General features: G+C 45.8%; 1 protein-coding gene across 2 annotated transcripts; it reads left to right on the forward strand.

Annotated features, from left to right (window-relative positions):
* Positions 1-3,934: 3,934 nt before the first annotated feature.
* Positions 3,935-20,644, forward strand: LOC139558949 (protein L-Myc-1b-like). 2 transcript variants are annotated; one of them, XM_071374471.1, is made up of 2 exons: positions 3,935-5,838; positions 16,541-20,644. In XM_071374471.1, the coding sequence occupies exons 1-2, from the start codon at positions 5,187-5,189 to the stop codon at positions 17,329-17,331; spliced, it is 1,443 nt and encodes a 480-aa protein (XP_071230572.1). In that variant the 5' UTR covers positions 3,935-5,186; the 3' UTR covers positions 17,332-20,644. The 2 variants fall into 2 exon arrangements, with proteins under 2 accessions (XP_071230572.1, XP_071230573.1); XM_071374472.1 differs by having other exon boundaries at positions 3,937-5,838; positions 16,544-20,644.
* The last annotated feature ends 4,437 nt before the right edge of the window (positions 20,645-25,081 follow it).

Below are 25,081 nucleotides of genomic sequence, written 5' to 3' on the forward strand. Positions count from 1 at the left end.
GTGTGTATAGACAGTAGTTATATAGGATGTTGTGTATAGACAGTAGTTATATAGGATGGTGTGTATAGACAGTAATTATATATGATGGTGTGTATAGACAGTAGTTATATAGGATGGTGTGTATAGACAGTAATTATATAGGATGGTGTGTATAGACAGTAGTTATATAGGATGGTGTGTATAGACAGTAGTTATATAGGATGGTGTGTATAGACAGTAATTATATAGGATGGTGTGTATAGACAGTAGTTATATAGGATGGTGTGTATAGACAGTAGTTATATAAGATGGTGTGTATAGACAGTATAGACAGTAGTTATATAGGATGGTGTGCATAGACAGTAGTTATATAGGACAGTGTGTATAGACAGTAGTTATATAGGATGGTGTGTATAGACAGTAGTTATATAGGATGGTGTGTATAGACAATAGTTATATTGAATGGTGTGTATAGACAGTAGTTATATAGGATGGTGTGTATAGACAGTAGTTATATAGGATGGTGTGTATAGACAGTAGTTATATAGGATGGTGTGTATAGACAGTAGTTATATAGGATTGTGTGTATAGACAGTAGTTATATAGGATGGTGTGTATAGACAGTATAGACAGTAGTATATAGGATGGTGTGTTTAGACAGTAGTTATATAGGATGGTGTGTTAAGACAGTAGTTATATTGAATGGTGTGTATAGACAGTAGTTATATAGGATGGTGTGTATAGACAGTGGTTATATAGGATGGTGTGTTAAGACAGTAGTTATATTGAATGGTGTGTATAGACAGTAGTTATATAGGATGGTGTGTATAGACAGTGGTTATATAGGATGGTGTGTAGAGACAGTAGTTATATAGGATGGTGTATATAGACAGTGGTTATATATAGGATGGTGTGTATAGACAGTAGTTATATAGGATGGTGTGTATAGACAGTAGTTATATAGGATGGTGTGTATAGACAGTAGTTATATAGGATGCTGTGTATAGACAGTAGTTATATAGGATGGTGTGTATAGACAGTAGTTATATAGGATGGTGTGTATAGACAGTAGTTATATAGGATGCTGTGTATAGATAGTAGTTATATAGGATGGTGTGTATAGACAGTATAGACAGTAGTTATGTAGGATGGTGTGTATAGACAGTATATACAGTAATTATATAAGATGGTGTGTATAGACAGTAGTTATATAGGATGCTGTGTATAGACAGTAGTTATATAGGATGGTGTGTATAGACAGTATAGACAGTAGTTATGTAGGATGGTGTGTATAGACAGTATATACAGTAAATATATAAGATGGTGTGTATAGACAGTAGTTACATAGGATGGTGTGTATAGACAGTATAGACAGTAGTTATATAGGATGGTGTATATAGACAGTAATTATATAAGATGGTGTGTATAGACAGTATAGACAGTAGTTATATAGGATGGTGTGTATAGACAGTAATTATATAAGATGGTGTGTATAGACAGAATAGACAGTAGTTATATAGGATGGTGTGTGTATATACAGTAATTATATAAGATGGTGTGTATAGACAGTATAGACAGTAGTTATATAGGATGGTGTGTATATACAGTAATTATATAAGATGGTGTGTATAGACAGTATAGACAGTGGTTATATAGGATGGTGTGTATAGACAGTAATTATATAAGATGGTGTGTATAGACAGTATAGACAGTAGTTATATAGGATGGTGTGTATATACAGTAATTATATAAGATGGTGTGTTTAGACAGTAGTTATATAGGATGGTGTGTATAGACAGTAGTTATATAGGATGGTGTGTATAGACAGTAGTTATATAGGATGGTGTGTATAGACAGTAGTTATATAGGATGGTGTGTATAGACAGTATAGACAGTAGTTATATAAGATGGTGTGTATATACAGTAATTATATAAGATGGTGTGTTTAGACAGTAGTTATATAGGATGGTGTGTATAGACAGTAGTTATATAGGATGGTGTGTATAGACAGTAGTTATATAGGATGGTGTGTATAGACAGTATAGAGAGTAGTTATATAGGATGGTGTGTATAGACAGTAGTTATATAGGATGGTGTGTATAAGACAGTATAGCCAGTAGTTATATAGGATGGTGTGTATATACAGTAATTATATAAGATGGTGTGTTTAGACAGTAGTTATATAGGATGGTGTGTATAGACAGTAGTTATATAGGATGGTGTGTATAGACAGTAGTTATATAGGATGGTGTGTATAGACAGTATAGACAGTAGTTATATAGGATGGTGTGTATAGACAGTAGTTATACAGGGTGGTGTGTATAGACAGTAGTTATATTGGATGGTGTGTATAGACAGTATAGACAGTAGTTATATAAGATGGTGTGTATAGACAGTAGTTATATAGGATGGTGTGTATAGACAGTAGTTATATAGGATGGTGTGTATAGACAGTAGTTATATTGGATGGTGTTATATAGACAGTATAGACAGTAGTTATATAGGATGGTGTGTATAGACAGTAGTTATATCGGATGGTGTGTATAGACAGTATAGACAGTAGTTATATAGGATGGTGTGTATAGACAGTAGTTATATAGGATGTGTGTATAGACAGTATAGACAGTAGTTATATATAATTGTGTGTATAGACAGTAGTTATATAGGATGGCGTGTATAGACAGTAGTTATATAGAATTGTGTGTATAGACAGTAGTTATATATAATTGTGTGTATAGACAGTAGTTATATAGGATGGTGTGTTTAGACAGTAGTTATATATAATTGTGTGCATAGACAGTAGTTATATAGGATGGTGTTTATAGACAGTAGTTATATAGGATGGTGTGTATAGACAGTAATTATATAAGATGGTGTGTTTAGACAGTAGTTATATAGGATGGTGTGTATAGACAGTAGTTATATAGGATGGTGTGTATAGACAGTAGTTATATAGGATGGTGTGTATAGACAGTATAGAGAGTAGTTATATAGGATGGTGTGTATAGACAGTAGTTATATAGGATGGTGTGTATAGACAGTATAGCCAGTAGTTATATAGGATGGTGTGTATATACAGTAATTATATAAGATGGTGTGTTTAGACAGTAGTTATATAGGATGGTGTGTATAGACAGTAGTTATATAGGATGGTGTGTATAGACAGTAGTTATATAGGATGGTGTGTATAGACAGTATAGACAGTAGTTATATAGGATGGTGTGTATAGACAGTAGTTATACAGGGTGGTGTGTATAGACAGTAGTTATATTGGATGGTGTGTATAGACAGTATAGACAGTAGTTATATAAGATGGTGTGTATAGACAGTAGTTATATAGGATGGTGTGTATAGACAGTAGTTATATAGGATGGTGTGTATAGACAGTAGTTATATTGGATGGTGTTATATAGACAGTATAGACAGTAGTTATATAGGATGGTGTCTATAGACAGTAGTTATATAGGATGGTGTGTGTAGACAGTAACAGTTATATAGGATGGTGTGTATAGACAGTAGTTATATAGAATTGTGTGTATAGACGATAGTTATATATACTTGTGTGTATAGACAGTAGTTATATAGAATTGTGTGTATAGACAGTAGTTATATATACTTGTGTGTATAGACAGTAGTTATATAGGATTGTGTGTGTATGTAGACAGTAGTTACTATATAGATTGTCGCCTCGCCCCGACACGGGCGTGATACCAGGGACCCTGCTGCACACATCAACAGCTGACACCCACGGATGCGTCGTGTACTCATCGATCCACAGAAGCCACATGCCCTTGCAGAGCATAGGGGAAACCCTACTTAAGTCTCAGAGCAAGTGACGTAACTGATTGAAACGCTACTAGCGCGTACCCGCTAACTAGCTAGCCATTTCACATCCGTTACATATAGAGAGTAGTTATATAGGATGAGCCATGCCTAGAACACAGTAGGATAAAAAGTGTGTAAAACATTATGTAAACATGATTAAAATTAAAGCAGGAGAACCGAAGGTAGCTGGCTAGAGACAGTGTCTAATATTCAGTGCATGATACTAGTCGGAGCCGGCTTGTATATCTGTCTCTCCGTCGCAGCTTTGACGCACAGCAGGGTGAACAAGCCGTGGGTCGGGTGAGGTCTATATCATGATCACGTGGTTATTAAATCACAGTCTTGTAATGTTGCATCATGACATCCTTGAAAAAAAGGACTCCTTGGAAATGACTATGTCCCTTTAAACGGCAGGCGTGGCTTTTCTATTCTCCCCCCGCCTTTTATGCAAACCACCGTCTTTCTCTCTCGCATCATATAGTGCACCAGTCGGGTTGTCAAGTGTCTATTGTGAAATCTATCTAAGTTACTGGATGTGGAAAGTAGACCTGCGAGTTACTTTTCCCAGTTTGGTGCGAACGCTACGTAGTAGTCAAATAGTGAGCGTTCAACTGAAAGCAACAGCTATTTATTGAGAGTAATTTACCGCAAGAAGCTTCAGCGTCGTTGTGTTGGTTACTACGCATTATAGGAATTCATTAAGAAGACGCCCGTTCAATTTCACCAACGCTAAAAGGATTATTCAAATATTTAACAAAGATAACATAGCATTTTTTCTCCATCCCCGGACGAAAGTGTGTTCTATTTATTTCCTATCGCCCACTACTAGAAGGCATTACATCGCAGTGTTTCAGAAGTTTGGGGTTTGTGAACACGCCTGTTGTTATTTAATTATGCCAGATTTAGGCCTACCAGTGGATTGGGATTTATTTGCTCTCTTGCTTCTCAATGCTTTGTGAGATAACGGTTTGTTTTGGCTACCGTAAAACGTTGAGTGTTGATCTGAAGACGCAAAACTTTTTTTTGTTATTGAGACATCTGGGAATTGTTGTTTTGGCAACCATTTAAACGGCATTTTATTAGCCACGTAATCCTAAAGAAACATACAGGGTGTTATAAGCTTTTGGTGTTTAGCCTACAAAGAGAGGGTTCCTGTTTCCCCCGGTGTAGTTTGACTGTTGTATTATGTAATGCAACTATGTCGCGAAATTTGGCGTTATGTAGTTTTATCATAACAGACTATTGTGTTTATCATAGCAGTCCCAACGTGCTAGGCTGATTCCAAGTGCCCTCTCCCTGTTCCCGAGGTAGGATAGTGATAACGGAGATCAGTTCACAGTTGAAGAGAGCGCTTCCTCAACCACGCCTGCCCTGACCTCTAGATGCCGGGCATAAACTCCACCACCGCCTCTCGCTATGAGTCCGGCTGGGAGATGGAGTACGACCACTACCAACATTATTTCTACGACGACCACGATCCAGACGAGGATTTCTCTAAATCCACTGCGCCCAGCGAGGACATATGGAAGAAATTCGAACTAGTACCAACCCCGCCCATGTCCCCTATCCGGACTTTGGAGGGGGCCGCTGGGGTCGGGGTGGTCTACCCTTCCTTGGGGGACAAACTCGAGTGGGTGTCCCAGTTTTTGGGTCAAGAGAACGACCAGGATGTGCCGTGTAAACTCAGCTCCGCCGACGAGGCTTTGGAGAACCTGAGCTCCATTATCGTACAGGACTGCATGTGGAGCGGCTTCTCAGCGGGCAAGCAGCTGGAGAAAGTTGTCGGGGAGCGGCTTGCCTCCTGTCCGGTGTCGGGACCGACTAAAGTGCCCGTGCAGGCGTTGGGAGCTGCCATCACCACCGCCGGGAGGGCGCAGTGCGTGACGGTGCCAGTGGACGCGGCTGTTCCAGTTCTCGGTAGCCTGGCGACGGATTGCGTGGACCCGGCTGCAGTTCTCGCCTTCCCGCTAACCGGGGGAACGTTTAAGAAACCGTCGGTGTCCTCCGGTTCAGAGACCCACACAGACTCATCAGGTACGTTATAAGTTCAACATTGGACTGTGAAACTGACAATGAAAAGCTCATATATAATGTCAATCATAAGTGTGGATGCAGCCAATTTGCCATAGTGACCTTACTGGCCACAACGTTTTTTAGCCTAGGTGGCAGTTTTCACAATGTGTTTTTTCTGAACAGTATTGTTTGTAATGTGGCTGCTGAATGCTATAGGCTTAGTGACTGCATTGCGTTGCCCCTGGCAGCTTCACCGCTTTGTGAAAATGACCCGCCCATTTGAAACATCTGTTGATTGGCTATGGTCCAAGACACCAGCTGCTAGAAAGAACAGTGTCCTCTCACTTCTCAAGTGTAATTTACGGTTCACTTTAATGTTCTTACCATTTCCTCATCCTCAACTACACTGAAAGAAACACGTTACATTTTATATGTTATATATCTATATTTATATGTTATATATCTATATTTATATGGTATATATCTATATTTATATGGTATATATCTATATTTACATGTTATATATCTATATTTATATGTTATATATCTATATTTATATGGTATATATCTATATTTATATATTATATATCTATATTTATATGGTATATATCTATATTTATATGGTATATATCTATATTTATATGTTATATATCTATATTGATATGTTATATATCGCTTATTGTATAAACTGAATAACTTGTCATAAATATGCTCTCTACATTCTCTTAATTTCATAGAGCTACTTTCCATTGGCCTTCAGTGTAGATATTTAGGTTGGCATGTGACTAGTCTCTCTATCTAATGTGTGTGGAATGTCACAATGGAGACTTGTTGCAGTGCAGAGTCTTGGCATTCCTTCCTGAACTGAACTGAAGGGGCAACAGCACCAATTGTGTAGGCCAGTGATAAGAATGGACGTTCACCTTGTTAAATCTCTTGCAATGTGTGACACTGTTTCATACAAGGCTTGATATTCATATGTATTAAGTCAGAAATGCGGTCTCATCTATTTCAATACTGTACGAAGGGGGGGTTGGATGCTAGAAAGCTAGGAATGAATGATTCCTCAGTGCAGGTAGGCATGCACTAGTTCAGCACAGAAGTGTTTAAAAGGAAAATTGAGTTTTTAATGGAAAATGCAGAATAGACCTCAGAAAAGTACTAGTTGGTTGATAGGCAGATACCAAGGAACCAATCTGTCCTTATCTCCATCTGACCCCATGCATGATAATGGTATATAGCAGGCAACAATATTCTTAAGGGGCCAGACATTTTTTATTTACAAGGGGGTCAGACATGTTCTACGTGGGATTGATCTTCCTAAAACCGCTATATATATATATATATATATATAAAACAAGACACAAACCCAATTCTAATCTCATGAAGCACTTTTATTACCATAATTTAATTTTTTTTTTTAATAAAAATCATTTTAAGTGCTTGAAGATTAGCCTAATTCATAAATGTCTACTTTCCTGTCCATTGTACATAGCTTCATCTTTTCTTTCATCTACACATAGGAAACATTTTATCTCAGTTGACCAGCATCATATTCTGTTTTCTATTTCTTTGTCATTTACTTATTTTCTGTCTTGTTTATTGTTATTCTTTTACACATAATTTTTTTTTTTTTATGCATGTCATTTCTCAGTTGCCTCACTTTTTGAAGAGAAGTCTCTCCCCTGCATCTAGTAGAGAACAAGTCCCTGTAATAAACTGCATCACCTCTGTGGGGACTTCATCTCATTGCAAAGTTAGCTTTTCAGTTTATCTAAAAACTCTGACATCACGCAATGATCTGTACTGATGACATAGACCAGGATGCTCAACAGACTTCGATGTTGCTAGGGTGACGTTTCTGATAACAAGCCATGTTGCAGGCTAGATGTTGCTAGGGTAACGTTTCTGACAACAAGCCATGTTGCAGGCTAGATGTTGCTAGGGTAACGTTTCTGATAACAAGCCATGTTGCAGGCTAGATGTTGCTAGGGTAACGTTTCTGATAACAAGCCATGTTGCAGGCTAGATGTTGCTAGGGAACGTTTCTGATAACAAGCCATGTTGCAGGCTAGATGTTGCTAGGATAACGTTTCTGCTAACAAGCCATGTTTCGGGCTAGATGTTGCTAGGATAACGTTTCTGACAACAAGCCATGTTGCAGGCTAGATGTTGCTAGGGTAACGTTTCTGATAACAAGCCATGTTGCAGGCTAGATGTTGCTAGGGTAACGTTTCTGATAACAAGCCATGTTGCAGGCTAGATGTTGCTAGGGTAACGTTTCTGATAACAAGCCATGTTGCTAGGTTAACGTTTCTGACAACAAGCCATGTTGCAGGCTAGATGTTGCTAGAGTAACGTTTCTGATAACAAGCCATGTTGCAGGCTAGATGTTGCTAGGGTGACGTTTCTGATAACAAGCCATGTTGCAGGCTAGATGTTGCTAGGGTAACGTTTCTGATAACAAGCCATGTTGCTAGTGTAACGTTTCTGATAACAAGCCATGTTGCAGGCTAGATGTTGCTAGGGTAACGTTTCTGATAACAAGCCATGTTGCAGGCTAGATGTTGCTAGGATAACGTTTCTGACAACAAGCCATGTTGCAGGCTAGATGTTGCTAGGGTAACGTTTCTGATAACAAGCCATGTTGCAGGCTAGATGTTGCTAGGATAACGTTTCTGATAACAAGCCATGTTGCTAGGGTACGTTTCTGATAACAAGCCATGTTGCTAGGGTGACGTTTCTGATAACAAGCCATGTTGCTAGGATAACGTTTCTGATAACAAGCCATGTTGCTAGGGTACGTTTCTGATAACAAGCCATGTTGCTAGGGTAACGTTTCTGAAAACAAGCCATGTTGCAGGCTAGATGTTGCTAGGGTAACGTTTCTGATAACAAGCCTTGTTGCAGGCTAGATGTTGCTAGGGTAACGTTTCTGACAACAAGCCATGTTGCTAGGGTGACGTTTCTGAAAACAAGCCATGTTGCAGGCTAGATGTTGCTAGAGTAACGTTTCTGATAACAAGCCTTGTTGCAGGCTAGATGTTGCTAGGGTAACGTTTCTGACAACAAGCCATGTTGCTAGGTTAACGTTTCTGATAACAAGCCATGTTGCAGGCTAGATGTTGCTAGGGAAACGTTTCTGAAAACATGCCATGTTGCTAGGATAACGTTTCTGATAACAAGCCATGTTGCAGGCTAGATGTTGCTAGGGAAACGTTTCTGAAAACAAGCCATGTTGCTAGGGTAACGTTTCTGAAAACAAGCCTTGTTGCAGGCTAGATGTTGCTAGGGTAACGTTTCTGATAACAAGCCTTGTTACAGGCTAGATGTTGCTAGGGTAACGTTTCTGACAACAAGCCATGTTGCAGGGTAGATGTTGCTAGGGTAACGTTTCTGATAACAAGCCATGTTGCAGGCTAGATGTTGCTAGGGTAACGTTTCTGCTAACAAGCCATGTTTCGGGCTAGATGTTGCTAGGATAACGTTTCTGTAAACAAGCCTTGTTGCAGGCTAGATGTTGCTAGGGTAACGTTTCTGAAAACAAGCCTTGTTGCAGGCTAGATGTTGCTAGGATAACGTTTCTGATAACAAGCCATGTTGCAGGCTAGCTGTTGCTAGGATAACGTTTCTGATAACAAGCCATGTTGCTAGGGTAACGTTTCTGATAACAAGCCATGTTGCTAGGGTAACGTTTCTGATAGCCCATAACTGGTGTTTAAATCATCGCTGAGTTAAGCACAAAGCACGCTCTGGTGTACGAGGCAGTTTAGTGATCTGATTTGGTGAAAGAGCCAATAGGCGGGCAGACAGAACCTGCACCCCTGTTAGCAGCTCTGATTGGCTGTAACTGGTACGTTGGATAATATTGATTGACAGCATTTAATGGACGGGACTAGAGAAAAACAGATTCTCCCATTGGACGAGAGCACCTTTTGGCACTAAACATCAGATTTTTGCCGGATTTTTTTATTTTTTTTTGGGGGGGGGGCAGATTTGTTTTTAATTAATGTTCAGAGGATTGGGTGATCTCACTCTCTAAGGCCGACGTGAGGTCTTTAATCAGGTCAAGGCTGCAGGCCCTAAAGGTATTCCAGGGTGCTTTCTCAAAGCATGTGCAGAACAGCTGGTAGGCATATTCACGACAATTTTCAACCTCTCTTTGTCCCAGTCTGTAATTCCTGTCCCCAAGAACTCTAAGGCTTCATGCCACAATAACTACCACCCTGTAGCTCTCACCTCTGTAATCAGGAAGTGCTTTGAGAGGCTGGTTAAGGCACACGTTAACTCTATCATCCCAGACACCCTAGACCCACTTTAATTAGCATACCACCTCAACAGATCCATGACACAATCTAAATTGCACTCCACACTGCCCTCACCCACCTAGATACCTACAGTTGAAGTCTGAAGTTTACATACACCTTAGCCAAATACATTTAAACTCAGTTTTTCAAAATTCCTGACATTTAATCCTAGTAAAAATTACCTGTTTTAGGGGTCAGTTAGGATCACTACTTTATTTTAAGAATGTGAAATGTCAGAATAATAGTAGAGAGAATGATTTATTTCAGCTTTTATTTATTTCATCACATTCCCAGTGGGTCAGAAGTTTACATACACTCAATTAGTATTTGGTAGCATTGCCTTTACATTGTTTAACTTGGGTCAAACGTTTCGGGTAGCCTTCCACAATCTTCCCACAAAAAGTTGGGTGAATTTTGGCCCATTCCTCCTGACAGAGCTGGTGTAACTGAGTCGGGTTTGTAGGCCTCCTTGCTCGCACACACTTTTTCAGTCCTGCCCACACATTTTCTATGGGATTGAGGTCAGGGCTTTGTGATGGCCACTCCAATACCTTGACTTTGTTGTCCTTAAGCCATTTTGCCACAACTTTGGAAGTATGCTTGACCCTGTATCTTAATCTTTTATTTTTATTGTCCAGTCTGAGGTATGTGTTTTTCTTTTAATTCCGCGCTCTCGGGAGCCCCCTGCACATTGTAAGTATGGTATTGAACTGACCCTGTATATAGTATGGTATTAACTGACCCTGTATATAGTATGGTATTAACTGACCCTGTATATAGTATGGTCTTGAACTGACCCTGTATATAGCATGGTATTGAACTGACCCTGTATATAGTATGGTATTGAACTGACCCTGTATATAGTATGGTATTGAACTGACCCTGTATATAGTATGGTATTGAACTGACCCTGTATATAGTATGGTATTGAACTGACCCTGTATATAGCATGGTATTGAACTGACCCTGCATATAGTATGGTATTGAACTGACCCTGTATATAGTATGGTATTGAACTGACCCTGTATATAGCATGGTATTGAACTGACCCTGTATATAGTATGGTATTGAACCGACCCTGTATATAGTATGGTATTAACTGACCCTGTATATAGTATGGTATTGAACTGACCCTGTATATAGTATGGTATTGAACCGACCCTGTATATAGTATGGTATTAACTGACCCTGTATATAGTATGGTATTGAACCGACCCTGTATATAGTATGGTATTGAACCGACCCTGTATATAGTATGGTATTGAACTGACCCTGTATATAGTATGGTATTAACTGACCCTGTATATAGTATGGTATTGAACCGACCCTGTATATAGTATGGTATTGAACCAACCCTGTATATAGTATGGTATTAACTGACCCTGTATATAGTATGGTATTAACTGACCCTGTATATAGTATGGTATTAACTGACCCTGTATATAGTATGGTATTGAACCGACCCTGTATATAGTATGGTATTGAACCGACCCTGTATATAGTATGGTATTGAACCGACCCTGTATATAGTATGGTATTGAACCGACCCTGTATATAGTATGGTATTGAACCGACCCTGTATATAGTATGGTATTGAACCGACCCTGTATATAGTATGGTATTGAACCGACCCTGTATATAGTATGGTATTGAACCGACCCTGTATATAGTATGGTATTGAACCGACCCTGTATATAGTATAGTTACTTGTGTTCTTCATATTTCTTATTATTTTGGCTACATTGATATTGATTACTGCGTTGTTGGGGTTAGAGTTTGAAAGAAAGGCATTTCACTGTACTTGTGGACGTGACATTAAAAATCTTGAATTGATCAAAAGACCATTTTAAATTGCAAAACGAGCTGGATCTGTTCCGCGGGGAACAGCCTCTGAACAGCCTCTTGTTATACAGCCTATAATCCCCTCCTCTCTTTTGGGCCCATTGGGATCCCATTTATATTTACCTTCAGGCTATTACCACTTCCACAGCAGCTGAATCCACAGGGAATCAATTACTTTGGTGTCTTTCTCTTTCGATTTACAAGGAGACCAGCATCCCAAATGGAACACTTAGTCCCTATATAGTCTACTACTGCCCCCCTTTTTTTGTTTGTTGCTCTTGTCAAAAAGTAGTTCACTATATAGGGACTAGGGTGCTATTTGGGGATGGGTTGAGGGAGCAGCAGTACTACTAGTACCACAGGCTCCTTGGAGTCTAGTCAGAGTTGGAGCTGAAATCAACTAGTATTACATAGACGTGTTAAATCAAGGCACGGTGTTAAAAATCACATGTTGACACAAGGATAAGAGATTTCTACATTGTGAATGACTGAAGTTCTTACAACCAACGATGACTAAAATATTTATTATTGTATAGTGAATGAAGGGCTGTAGTGAAATTCTTATGGCACGTGGCTTGATTGCCCAGTCCTATTGCAAATTGAATGAGAGAGAGAGAGAGAGAGAGAGAGAGAGAGAGAGAGAGAGAGAGAGAGAGAGAGAGAGAGAGAGAGAGAGAGAGAGAGAGAGAGAGAGAGAGAGAGAGAGAGAGAGAGAGAGAGAGAGAGAGAGAGAGAGAGAGAGAGAGAGAGAGAGAGAGAGAGAGAGAGAGAGAGAGAGAGAGAGAGAGAGAGAGAGAGAGAGAGAGAGAGAGAGAGAGAGAGAGAGAGAGAGAGAGAGAGAGAGAGAGAGAGAGAGAGAGAAGAATTTTGCCACAAGAAAAGGGCAACCAGTGAAGAACAAACACCATTGTAAATACAACCCATATTTATGCTTATTTATTTTAACTTGTGTGCTTTAACCATTTGTACATTGTTACAACACTGTATATATATATAATATGACATTTGTAATGTCTTTCTTGTTTTGAAACTTCTGTATGTGTAATGTTTACTGTTAATTTGTATTGTTTATTTCACTTTTGTGTATTATCTACCTCACTTGCTTTGGCAATGTTAACACATGTTTCCCATGCCAATAAAGCCCCTTGAATTGAATTGAATTGAATTGAGAGAGAGAGAGATAAAAACCAGTGATTTTTTCCCCCGCTGAGACAGAGTCCCTTGTTTTGAATCAGACTTGGAGAAAACTAGTTTTCTTTCTCCTTTTAGAAACGTGTTTACAAAGCAAGTGGAGGGGAAAACAACAACACAACAACAAAGTGAATTAAACAACAGACATTAACAGTAAACATTACACACCAAGTTATGAGCATCACTTTTAAATATATTATTAGCGGTTAAATGTGTAATATTTTAAAATGTTACATAAATATTGTGACAAATGTGCAAATCGGTATAGTGATGGGGGAAGGTTTACGTTGGTGTTTCTGACCCACTGGTTGACCTGTGCTTATGCTAGCAGGTCACACCCTTTTTTAATTGCGCAATGCGATATTTCACCTCACAGATACAGGAGTTTGTCAACTTGAGTTGTATTCTTTGTGGGTTTTGAGGGGATAAAAATGTGTCTCTTTCTTATATGGTCGTACATTTGGAAGGAGGTTAGGAAGTGACGCTCTGTTTTCAGCTCATTTTGTGGGCAGTGGCCACATATATCCTGTTTTCTCTTTGAGATCATGCAGTTTGTTGGGCTTTGATGCCTCATGGTTGAGTATCGCTCTGTTCAAATAGACTGTGATTTTGCTGTGGTCTGATAGGGGTGTCAGTGGACTGACTGAACGCTCTAAGAGACTCTGGGTTGAGGTCAGTGATAAAGTAGTCTACAGTACTACTGTCAAGAGATGAGCTATAGGTGAACCTACCATAGGAGTCCCCTCGAAGCCTACCATTGACTATGTACATACCCAGCGTGTGACAGAGCTGCAGGAGTTGTGACCCGTTTTTGTTGGTTATGATGTCATAGTTGTGCCTAGGGGGTCAAATGGGGGAGGGAATGCTGTCACCTCCAGGTAGGTGTTTGTCCCTGTGTGCTGAGGCTGTCAGGTTCTTGTCCGGTTCTGGCATTTAGGTCGCCACAGACTAGTACATGTCCCTGGGACTGGAAATGACAGCTTCTCCATCCTGGAGCGGGAAATCAGTCTTCATTAAAGTATGAGGATTCTAGTGGGGGGATATAGGTAGCACACAGGAGGACATTTTTCTCTGTTAAGATCATTTTCCTTTTGAATTTCTTGGCAAATGTAAAATGTTCCTGTTTTGATTAATATAATGTAGTGAGTTAGGTCTGCTTGTAACGGCAGCCTTCCTCCTCTTCGTCTGAAGAGGAGGTGTAGCAGGGATCGGACCAAGACGCAGCGTAGTTTGTGCTCAACATGATTTAATAAAGACGATAACGTGAACACTTACAAAATACAAAAATAACAAACGTGGCAAACCGAAACAGTCCTCTCTGGTGAAATGAACACAAAGACAGGAAACAACCACCCACAAACCCCAACACAAAACAAGCCACCTATATATGATTCCCAATCAGAGACAACACAAAACACCTGCCTCTGATTGAGAACCATATCAGGCCATACATAGAAATGGACAAACTAGACACACAACATAGAATGCCCACCCAGCTCACGTCCTGACCAACACTTAAACAAGTAAAACACACAAGAACTATGGTCAGAACGTGACACTGCTCTATACCAAATTAGCATAACCCCTGAGTCTCTTCCCTGTTTCACACCTGGTAGTTTAGTGGATGGGACTACCAGCTCTCTGTAACCTAGAGGGCAACCAGTGGGTCCGTCTCCTCTATACCATGTTTCACACCTGGTAGTGTGGTGGATGGGACTACCAGCTCTCTGTAACCTAGAGGGCAACCAGTGGGTCCGTCTCCTCTATACCATGTTTCACACCTGGTAGTTTGGTGGATGGGACTACCAGCTCTCTGTAACCTAGAGGGCAACCAGTGGGTCCATCTCCTCTATACCACCCACCTGGTAGTTTGGTGGATGGGACTACCAGCTCTCTGTAACCTAGAGGGCAACCAGTGGGTCAATCTCCTCTATACCAGGTTTCTTGCAGGATGACAACGTCTGTATTTCAGATTTCATTGAAGTCTGTATTCCTGCTCTTTAGGCCAAAGGCAGACGACCTCAGGCCTCGACTATTCCAGCATGAGATAGTGAAGGCTTTGTGTTCCATAGTGGTGTGGTTTGGCCTCAGGCCAGTAAGTGTGAGCAGAGTCTGCTGAGCATCTGATACATGCCATTGGCTTGGGCTAGTGTAAGAGTGGGGGGTTGGGCCTGTTTGCCTGCTCACGGCCTGAGCGTATGTGTGACTCATGTTCAGGCCTTCTTTGCCGGAGGTGGAGGGCAGGAGGGGGATTGGCCTGACCTGAGGAGTCCTAAATAGGATGTGGGAATGGTTGGTTTGGGGGGGGTATTGATTGGTTGGGGTATGTCTGGTTGTGAAGTGGTCTCTGTCTCTCTGTCTCTCTGTTTCTCTGTCTCTCTGTCGCTGTCTCTCTCTGTCTCTGTCTCTCTCTGTCTCTCTGTTTCTCTGTCTCTCTGTTTCTCTGTCTCTCTCTGTTTCTCTGTCTCTCTCTGTCTCTCTGTCTCTGTCTCTCTCTCTGTCTCTCTCTCTCTCTCTCTCTCTCTCTCTCTCTCTCTCTCTCTCTGTCTCTGTCTCTGTCTCTGTCTCTGTCTCTGTCTCTTCTCTCTGTCTCTGTCTGTGTCTATTTCTGTTGTTCTATTGTGTCTATTTCTCCGTCTCTCTCTCTGTGTGTGTGTGTGTGTGCATCTCATGACACATGACTGAGATGAATAACCGGAGAGAGAGAGCCTGAGCTCAGTGGAGGCCGCTGAGGGGAGGACGGCTCATAATAATCTGTGGAACAGAGCAAATGGAAACGGTGTGTTTTTGATGTATTTCATACCATTCCAGTGATTCTGCTCCAGCCATAACCACGAGCCCGTCCTCCCCAATTTTAAGGTGCCACCAACCTCCCGTGGCTGAGCTATGGTGTGTGTGTGTGTGTGTGTGTGTGTGTGTGTGTGTGTGTGTGTGTGTGTGTGTGTGTGTGTGTGTGTGTGTGTGTGTGTGTGTGTGTGTGTGTGTGTGTGTGTGTGTGTGTGTGTGTGTGTGTGTGTGTGTGTTGTGCAGTGTTTGAGAGTGTGTGGCCATGTCTAAATACCTGTACTTACGTTCTAAATAGTAGGGCATTATGGGTATGCAAAAATAAAACTTTTTTATAGTATGTGAAATATATATATTTTTTAAAGGGATATGCTTTAAATGCCAGGATGTTCGTACTCATTTTGTCTTTTCATCTCGTTGAATTTGCTGCACACTATATTTGAGGAAGCGAGTCGTTTTCTCAAGATCCACGTGTGTTTGACAACAGCTGATAATCAAACATGGCGACGCGGTTAAAAAAGGGTCAATTTCTGGAATGAACATACTTATTGTCACATTGTTCTGCTGTGGTCACTAACCTTCTCCATTCATTGTCCCAGCAGATGATGAATCTAGTGACCACGACGACGACGACGACGACGATGATGATGATGACGAAGAGGAGATTGATGTGGTGACGGTGGAACACAACAAGCAGTACAAGTCCCGGCGGCTGGTCACCGGCAGAGTTACCGGGGGACGCGGCGACGGGTTAAACAGGCGGACGCCGGTGACGATCATGGTCCGGGCGGTGAACCGTTTCCACATCTCTATCCACCAACAGCACCACAACTACGCAGCGCCCTCCCCGGACACACACCCCGACACACACACAGCCCCCAACCTCCCCAGGAAGAGGGTCCGACACGAGCCCTCAAACTCTCCTCATGACTCCTCTAACACCAAGCCGCACTCGCACCCCGCCTCCACATCCGATCGGAACTCCGAGAGCAAACCGCACGTCGCCGTAGCAACCGTCGGGTCGGAATCATCTGACGCCAACACACCCTCCCCTTGTGGATCCCCATCTGCCTCTCCCCGATTATCCTCCTCCCACCCCTGCAGCCCCCAGTCCTCCGACTATGAGGATACAGACAAACGCAAGACACATAACTTCCTGGAACGGAAACGGCGCAATGACCTGCGCTCTCGCTTCCTGACACTGCGGGATGAGATCCCCGGCTTGGCAGAGTGTTCAAAGACGCCCAAGGTGGCCATCCTGACACGCGCCACTGAGTACCTGGGACAGCTGCATTCCAGCGAGCGCCAGCGGGCACAGGAGAAACGGCAGCTGAAGGCCAGGCAGCAGCAGCTGCTCCGTAGGCTGGCACAGCTCAAACAACGCCCCTGAACTCACTGACTGGCACGCTGGCACAGCTCAAACAACGCCCCTGAACTCACTGACTGGCACGCTGGCACAGCTCAAACAACACCCCTGAACTCACTGACTGGCACGCTGGCACAGCTCAAACAACGCCCCTGAACTCACTGACTGGCACGCTGGCACAGCTCAAACAACGCCCCTGAACTCACTGACTGGCACGCTGGCACAGCTCAAACAACGCCCCTGAATTCACTGACTGGCACGCTGGCACAACTCAAACAACGCCCCTGAACTCACTGACTGGCACGCTGGCACAACTCAAACAACGCCCCTGAACTCACTGACTGGCACGCTGGCACAGCTCAAACAACGCCCCTGAACTCACTGACTGGCACGCTGGCACAGCTCAAACAACGCCCCTGAACTCACTGACTGGCACGCTGGCACAGCTCAAACAACGCCCCTGAACTCACTGACTGGTTGAATGACTGGCAGCGACCTCTAGTTGACGGAACGTACTCTTCACCAGGGCTGACTGAAAACCAGCTCACTGACAGACTGTTAGTGGCTAGCATGGAGAGTGTTAGACTGTTAGTGGCTAGCAAGCCTTTGGGATGGATCTAAACCCTATATTATAAACCAGGACTGAGTCAAAACCAGGGATGGATCTGAACCCTATATTATTAAACCAGGACTGAGTCAAAACCAGGGATGACTCTGGACCCTATATTATAAACCAGGACTGAGTCAAAACCAGGGATGACTCTGGACCCTATATTATAAACCAGGACTGAGTCAAAACCAGGGATGGATCTGAACCCTATATTATAAACCAGGACTGAGTCAAAACCAGGGATGGATCTGAACCCTATAATATTAAACCAGGACTGAGTCAAAACCAGGGATGGATCTAAACCCTATATTATTAAACCAGGACTGAGTCAAAACCAGGGATGGATCTGAACCCTATATTATAAACCAGGACTGAGTCAAAACCAGGGATGACTCTGGACCCTATAATATTAAACCAGGACTGAGTCAAAACCAGGGATGACTCTGGACCCTATATTATAAACCAGGACTGAGTCAAAACCAGGGATGGATCTAAACCCTATATTATAAACCAGGACTGGGTCAAAACCAGGGATGGATCTGAACCCTATAATATTAAACCAGGACTGAGTCAAAACCAGGGATGGATCTGAAGCCTACATTATTAAACCTGGACTGAGTCAAAACCAGGGATGGATCTGAAGCCTATATTATTAAACCAGGACTGAGTCAAAACCAGGGATGACTCTGGACCCTATATTATAAACCAGGACTGAGTCAAAACCAGGGATGGATCTGAAGCCTACATTATTAAACCAGGACTGAGTCAAAACCAGGGATGACTCTGGACCCTATATTATTAAACCAGGACTGAGTCAAAACCAGGGATGGATCTGAAGCCTATAATATTAAACCAGGACTGAGTCAAAACCAGGGATAACTCTGGACCCTATATTATTAAACCAGGACTGAGTCAAAACCAGGGATGGACCTGCACCCTATATTATAAACCAGGACTGAGTTAAAATCAGGGATGGATTGAGGTTGACCCTATAATATTTGCCAACTGTGCATCTATTGTATGTCCTGTTATTGTCTGTAAGGTTCTATGATGTCATGAGTGAATCCATTGATTGTGAACTATGTCCAGATCAGCATGGCAATGTACATAGACGGTCACGTGTGTGTCTCTCTCTCTCTTTGTGTATCTCTCTGTCGCTCTCTCTCTCTCTTTCTCTTTGTGTATCTCTCTCGTGTATCTCTCTCGCTCTCTCGCTCTCTCCCTCTGTGTGTGTGTGTGTGTGTGTGTGCGTGCGTGCGTGCGTGCGTGCGTGCGTGCGTGCGTGCGTGCGTGCGTGCGTGCGTGCGTGCGTGCGTGCGTGCGTGCGGTACTAGTATCCTTCTGTAATGAAACAACAGCAGAGCTTTCAGATCTCTTCCTATTGTCTTTCCTGTGTTTCCTGAAACTGGGTCAAAAATGTCTCAAAATGCTTCTATTTTTGTTAATAAAGAGGATAAATGAATAAAAACATTTAAATAAAAATAATAACACTATTGAAACTTTACTTTGATCACATTAGTGACACTGTTTTCAATGCCTGTCTTTACAGTTTTTGTTTGTTTTGTTGTCAGAGTTGCGAAGGGGGGGAAGCAAAAGTTTTGTACTATATTTTCCTACAGAGTTGCTTTTTGGTGTGAGCTGAAGACTGTTTTTACATTTTATTATATAGATGTATGGTTGTAATGAGCTGCCGTTCTCCTCTCTCTGTCTCCTGTCTCCTCTCTCTGTCTCCTGTCTCCTGTCTCCTGTCTCCTGTCTCCTGTCTCCTGTCTCCTGTCTCCTCTCTCCTCTCTCTCTCTCTCTCTCTCTCTCTGTCTCCTCTCTCCTGTCTCCTGTCTCCTCTCTCTCTCTCTCTCTCTCTCTCTCTCTCTCTCTCTCTCTCTCTCTCTCTCAGATTTCCTTAAGGTAAAAACACTTGCAAACTGCTCCTCTGTTCAATCCAATCACATGTCTAGCTTTCACTCTCTAAAATCTCACATTAGTGTACCCAAGAGGATCAAGTGCTTAAATGCCTTGACTGGTCCGTGGTCCCAAGTGAACCCACCATCTCAGCCCTATCCCACCAGCTAGTTAGAAAGGCTGGGGGTGATTAGTTCAAGCCATAGTGAACCCACCATCTCAGCCCTATCCCACCAGCTAGTTAGAAAGGCTGGGGGTGATTAGCCCTATCCCACCAGCTAGTTAGAAAGGCTGGGGGTGATTAGTTCAAGCCATAGCATCAGAGTTGCTCTGAAACTAGGATTGTGTTCCAAATTGCGCACTCTTCTTTATATAGTGCACTAATTCTGACCAGAGCCCTATGGCACCCTATTCCCTACATAGTGCACTACTTTTGACCAGAGCCCTATTCCCTATATAGTGCACTTTTTATCCTGTATTTTTTTGGCAGGAACCATATGGGTCCTGGTCAAAAGAAGTTCACTATGTAGGGAATAGAGTGCTATTTGGGACAGGCCCTAGTCCTGTACTGTAACAGACTTGAGGGTGTGTCTTAATATAGCCTACTCAGTGGGCTGTCATCATCCTTAACCAATGAGAGATCTCAGGACACCGACGAAGAAGTGCTCATTGTTATTGTTTATTTGATTGTGTATGCTTTTTTTCTTCTTACTTTAAACAACACATTCTGTATTGTTTGTTAAGGGCTTGTAAAGTAAGCATTTCACGGTAAAGTCTATACCTGTTGTATTCGGCACATGTGAGAAATAAAATTTGATTTGATCTGTTTTTTTTGGCTTGTTACAAAACATTATCAACATCTCTTTCCATGACAGACTGATCAGGTACATCCAGGTGAACGCTATGATCCCTTATTGATGTCAGTTGTTAAATCCACTTCAATCAGTGTAGATGAAGTGGAGGAGACGGGTTAAAGAAGGATTTTTAAGCCTTGAGACGTGTGTATGTGTGCCATTCAGAGGATGAATAGGTAAGACAAAAGATTTTAAGCGCCTTTTTGAACAGGGTTACGGTAGTAGGTGCCAGGCGCACCGGTTTGAGTGTGTCAAGAACTGCAACGCTGCTGGGTTTTTCACGCTCAACAGTTTCCTGAGTGTATCAAGAATGGTCCACCACCCAAAGGACATGCAGCCAACTTGACACAACTGTGGGAATCATTGGAGTCCTGAGGAATGGAGGCTGTTATAAGGGAAAAGGAGGGGGGGGGAGTACAACTCCCAATATTAGGAAGGTGTTCTTAATGTTTTTTCCACTCTGTGTATATGGATCCTAGATCATTACTCTGACGCTTTGTGGATACGGGCCCAGGGAGCTTGAGGTTCAGGTTGGGGGGCACCTTTTTGTTAGCCTGGGTAGAGGTTGAACTGCTACTGATGGTAGTCTTGAAAGCTTGGATTACTCCCTCTGGCTCTGAGAGGGAGAGAGAGCAGGGGGGGAGAGAGAGCAGGCGGGAGAGAGAGCAGGTGGGGGAGAGAGCAGGCGGGGGAGAGAGAGCAGGTGGGGGAGAGAGAGCAGGTGGGAGAGAGAGAGCAGGTGGGGGAGAGAGCAGGCAGGAGAGAGAGAGCAGGCGGGGGAGAGAGAGCAGGCGGGGGAGAGAGAGCAGGTGGGGGAGAGAGAGCAGGTGGGAGAGAGAGAGCAGGTGGGGGAGAGAGCAGGTGGGGGAGAGAGCAGGCGGGAGAGAGAGCAGGCGGGAGAGAGAGCAGGCGGGGGAGAGAGCAGGTGGGACAGAGAGAGCAGGCGGGGGAGAGAGAGCAGGCGGGAGAGAGAGCAGGCGGGAGAGAGAGCAGGTGGGGGAGAGAGAGCAGACGGGAGAGAGAGCAGACGGGAGAGAGAGCAGGCGGGGGAGAGAGCAGGTGGGAGGAGAGAGAGCAGGCGGGAGAGAGAGCAGGTGGGGGAGAGAGAGCAGGTGGGGGAGAGAGAGCAGGTGGGAGAGAGAGCAGACGGGAGAGAGAGCAGGTGGGAGAGAGAGCAGACGGGAGAGAGAGCAGACGGGACAGAGAGCAGGCGGGAGAGAGAGCAGACGGGGGAGAGAGCAGGCGAGGGAGAGAGCAGGCGGGGGAGAGAGCAGGTGGAGAGAGAGGAGGCGGGGGAGAGAGCAGGCGGGGGAGAGAGCAGGCGGGGGAGAGAGCAGGTGGGAGAGAGAGAGCAGGCGGGGGAGAGAGAGCAGTCGGGAGAGAGAGCAGAATGGAGAGAGAGCAGGCGGGAGAGAGAGCAGGCGGGAGAGAGAGCAGGCGGGGGAGAGAGCAGGCGGGAGAGAGAGGAGGCGGGGGAGAGAGCAGGCGGGGGAGAGAGCAGGCGGGGGAGAGAGAGCAGGCGGGGGAGAGAGAGCAGGCGGGGGAGAGAGAGCAGGTGGTAGAGAGAGAGCAGGTGGGGGAGAGAGCAGGCGGGAGAGAGAGCAGACGGGAGAGAGAGCAGGCGGGGGAGAGAGCAGGTGGGGCAGAGAGAGCAGGTGGGACAGAGAGAGCAGGCGGGAGAGAGAGCAGGTGGGGGAGAGAGAGCAGGCGGGAGAGAGAGCAGACGGGAGAGAGAGCAGACGGGAGAGAGAGCAGGCGGGGGAGAGAGCAGGCGGGGGAGAGAGCAGGTGGGAGAGAGAGAGCAGGCGGGGGAGAGAGAGCAGGCGGGGGAGAGAGAGCAGGTGGGGGAGAGAGAGCAGGTGGGAGAGAGAGCAGACGGGAGAGAGAGCAGGTGGGAGAGAGAGCAGACGGGAGAGAGAACAGACGGGACAGAGAGCAGGCGGGAGAGAGAGCAGACGGGAGAGAGAGCAGGCGAGGGAGAGAGCAGGCGGGGGAGAGAGCAGGTGGGAGAGAGAGAGCAGGCGGGGGAGAGAGCAGGCGGGGGAGAGAGCAGGTGGGAGAGAGAGAGCAGGCGGGGGAGAGAGCAGAATGGAGAGAGAGCAGGCGGGAGAGAGAGCAGGCGGGAGAGAGAGCAGGCGGGGGAGAGAGCAGGCGGGGGAGAGGAGCAGGCGGGAGAGAGAGCAGGCGGGGGAGAGAGCAGGCGGGGGAGAGAGCAGGCGGGGGAGAGAGCAGGCGGGAGAGAGAGCAGGCGGGAGAGAGAGCAGACGGGAGAGAGAGCAGGTGGGAGAGAGAGCAGGCGGGAGAGAGAGCAGGTGGGAGAGAGAGCAGACGGGAGAGAGAGCAGGCGGGAGAGAGAGCAGGTGGGAGAGAGAGAGCAGGTGGGAGAGAGAGAACAGGTGGGAGAGAGTTAAACGGAGATCATCTCTTCACTTTCACCAATCTTTCAGCACATCCTTTCTTTCAGCGAGGTCTATTTGCGCCTCCTCAGGATTGGCTGTAGCCCACTGGTGGTGTTTGACATCTGGCGGGGGAGAGAGAGCAGGTGGGGGAGAGAGAGCAGGTGGGAGAGAGAGAGCAGGTGGGGGAGAGAGCAGGCGGGAGAGAGAGCAGGCGGGAGAGAGAGCAGACGGGAGAGAGAGCAGGCGGGGGAGAGAGCAGGTGGGACAGAGAGAGCAGGCGGGGGAGAGAGAGCAGGCGGGAGAGAGAGCAGGTGGGGGAGAGAGAGCAGGCGGGAGAGAGAGCAGATGGGAGAGAGAGCAGACGGGAGAGAGAGCAGGCGGGGGAGAGAGCAGGCGGGAGAGAGAGCAGGTGGGAGAGAGAGAGCAGGCGGGGGAGAGAGAGCAGGTGGGGGAGAGAGAGCAGGTGGGAGAGAGAGCAGACGGGAGAGAGAGCAGGTGGGAGAGAGAGCAGACGGGAGAGAGAGTAGGCGGGAGAGAGAGCAGGTGGGAGAGAGAGCAGGCGAGGGAGAGAGCAGGCGGGGGAGAGAGCAGGTGGGAGAGAGAGAGCAGGCCGGGGAGAGAGCAGGCGGGGGAGAGAGCAGGTGGGAGAGAGAGAGCAGGCGGGGGAGAGAGAGCAGTCGGGAGAGAGAGCAGAATGGAGAGAGAGCAGGCGGGAGAGAGAGCAGGCGGGAGAGAGAGCAGGCGGGGCAGAGAGCAGGCGGGGGAGAGAGAGCAGGCGGGAGAGAGAGCAGGTGGGGGAGAGAGAGCAGGCGGGAGAGAGAGCAGACGGGAGAGAGAGCAGACGGGAGAGAGAGCAGGCGGGGGAGAGAGCAGGCGGGGGAGAGAGCAGGTGGGAGAGAGAGAGCAGGCGGGGGAGAGAGAGCAGGCGGGAGAGAGAGCAGGTGGGGGAGAGAGAGCAGGTGGGAGAGAGAGCAGACGGAAGAGAGAGCAGGTGGGAGAGAGAGCAGGCGGGGGAGAGAGCAAGTGGGAGAGAGAGAGCAGGCGGGGGAGAGAGAGCAGTCGGGAGAGAGAGCAGAATGGAGAGAGAGCAGGCGGGAGAGAGAGCAGGCGGGAGAGAGAGCAGGCGGGGGAGAGAGCAGGCGGGGGAGAGAGCAGGTGGGAGAGAGAGCAGGCGGGAGAGAGAGCAGACGGGAGAGAGAGCAGGCGGGGGAGAGAGAGCAGGTGGGGGAGAGAGAGCAGGTGGGAGAGAGAGAGCAGGTGGGGGAGAGAGCAGGCGGGAGAGAGAGCAGGCGGGAGAGAGAGCAGACGGGAAAGAGAGCAGGCGGGGGAGAGAGCAGGTGGGACAGAGAGAGCAGGCGGGGGAGAGAGAGCAGGCGGGAGAGAGAGCAGGTGGGGGAGAGAGAGCAGGCGGGAGAGAGAGCAGACGGGAGAGAGAGCAGACGGGAGAGAGAGCAGGCGGGGGAGAGAGCAGGCGGGGGAGAGAGCAGGTGGGAGAGAGAGAGCAGGCGGGGGAGAGAGAGCAGGCGGGAGAGAGAGCAGGTGGGGGAGAGAGAGCAGGTGGGAGAGAGAGCAGACGGGAGAGAGAGCAGGTGGGAGAGAGAGCAGACGGGAGAGAGAACAGACGGGACAGAGAGCAGGCGGGAGAGAGAGCAGACGGGAGAGAGAGCGGGCGAGGGAGAGAGCAGGCGGGGGAGAGAGCAGGTGGGAGAGAGAGAGCAGGCGGGGGAGAGAGCAGGCGGGGGAGAGAGCAGGTGGGAGAGAGAGAGCAGGCGGGGGAGAGAGAGCAGGCGGGAGAGAGAGCAGAATGGAGAGAGAGCAGGCGGGAGAGAGAGCAGGCGGGAGAGAGAGCAGGCGGGGGAGAGAGCAGGCGGGAGAGAGAGCAGGCGGGGGAGAGAGCAGGCGGGGGAGAGAGCAGGCGGGGGAGAGAGCAGGCGGGAGAGAGAGCAGGCGGGGGAGAGAGCAGACGGGAGAGAGAGCAGGTGGGAGAGAGAGCAGGCGGGAGAGAGAGCAGG

The sequence above is a fragment of the Salvelinus alpinus genome, chromosome 29, assembly GCF_045679555.1.
Source record: "Salvelinus alpinus chromosome 29, SLU_Salpinus.1, whole genome shotgun sequence".
NCBI lineage: Eukaryota > Metazoa > Chordata > Actinopteri > Salmoniformes > Salmonidae > Salvelinus > Salvelinus alpinus.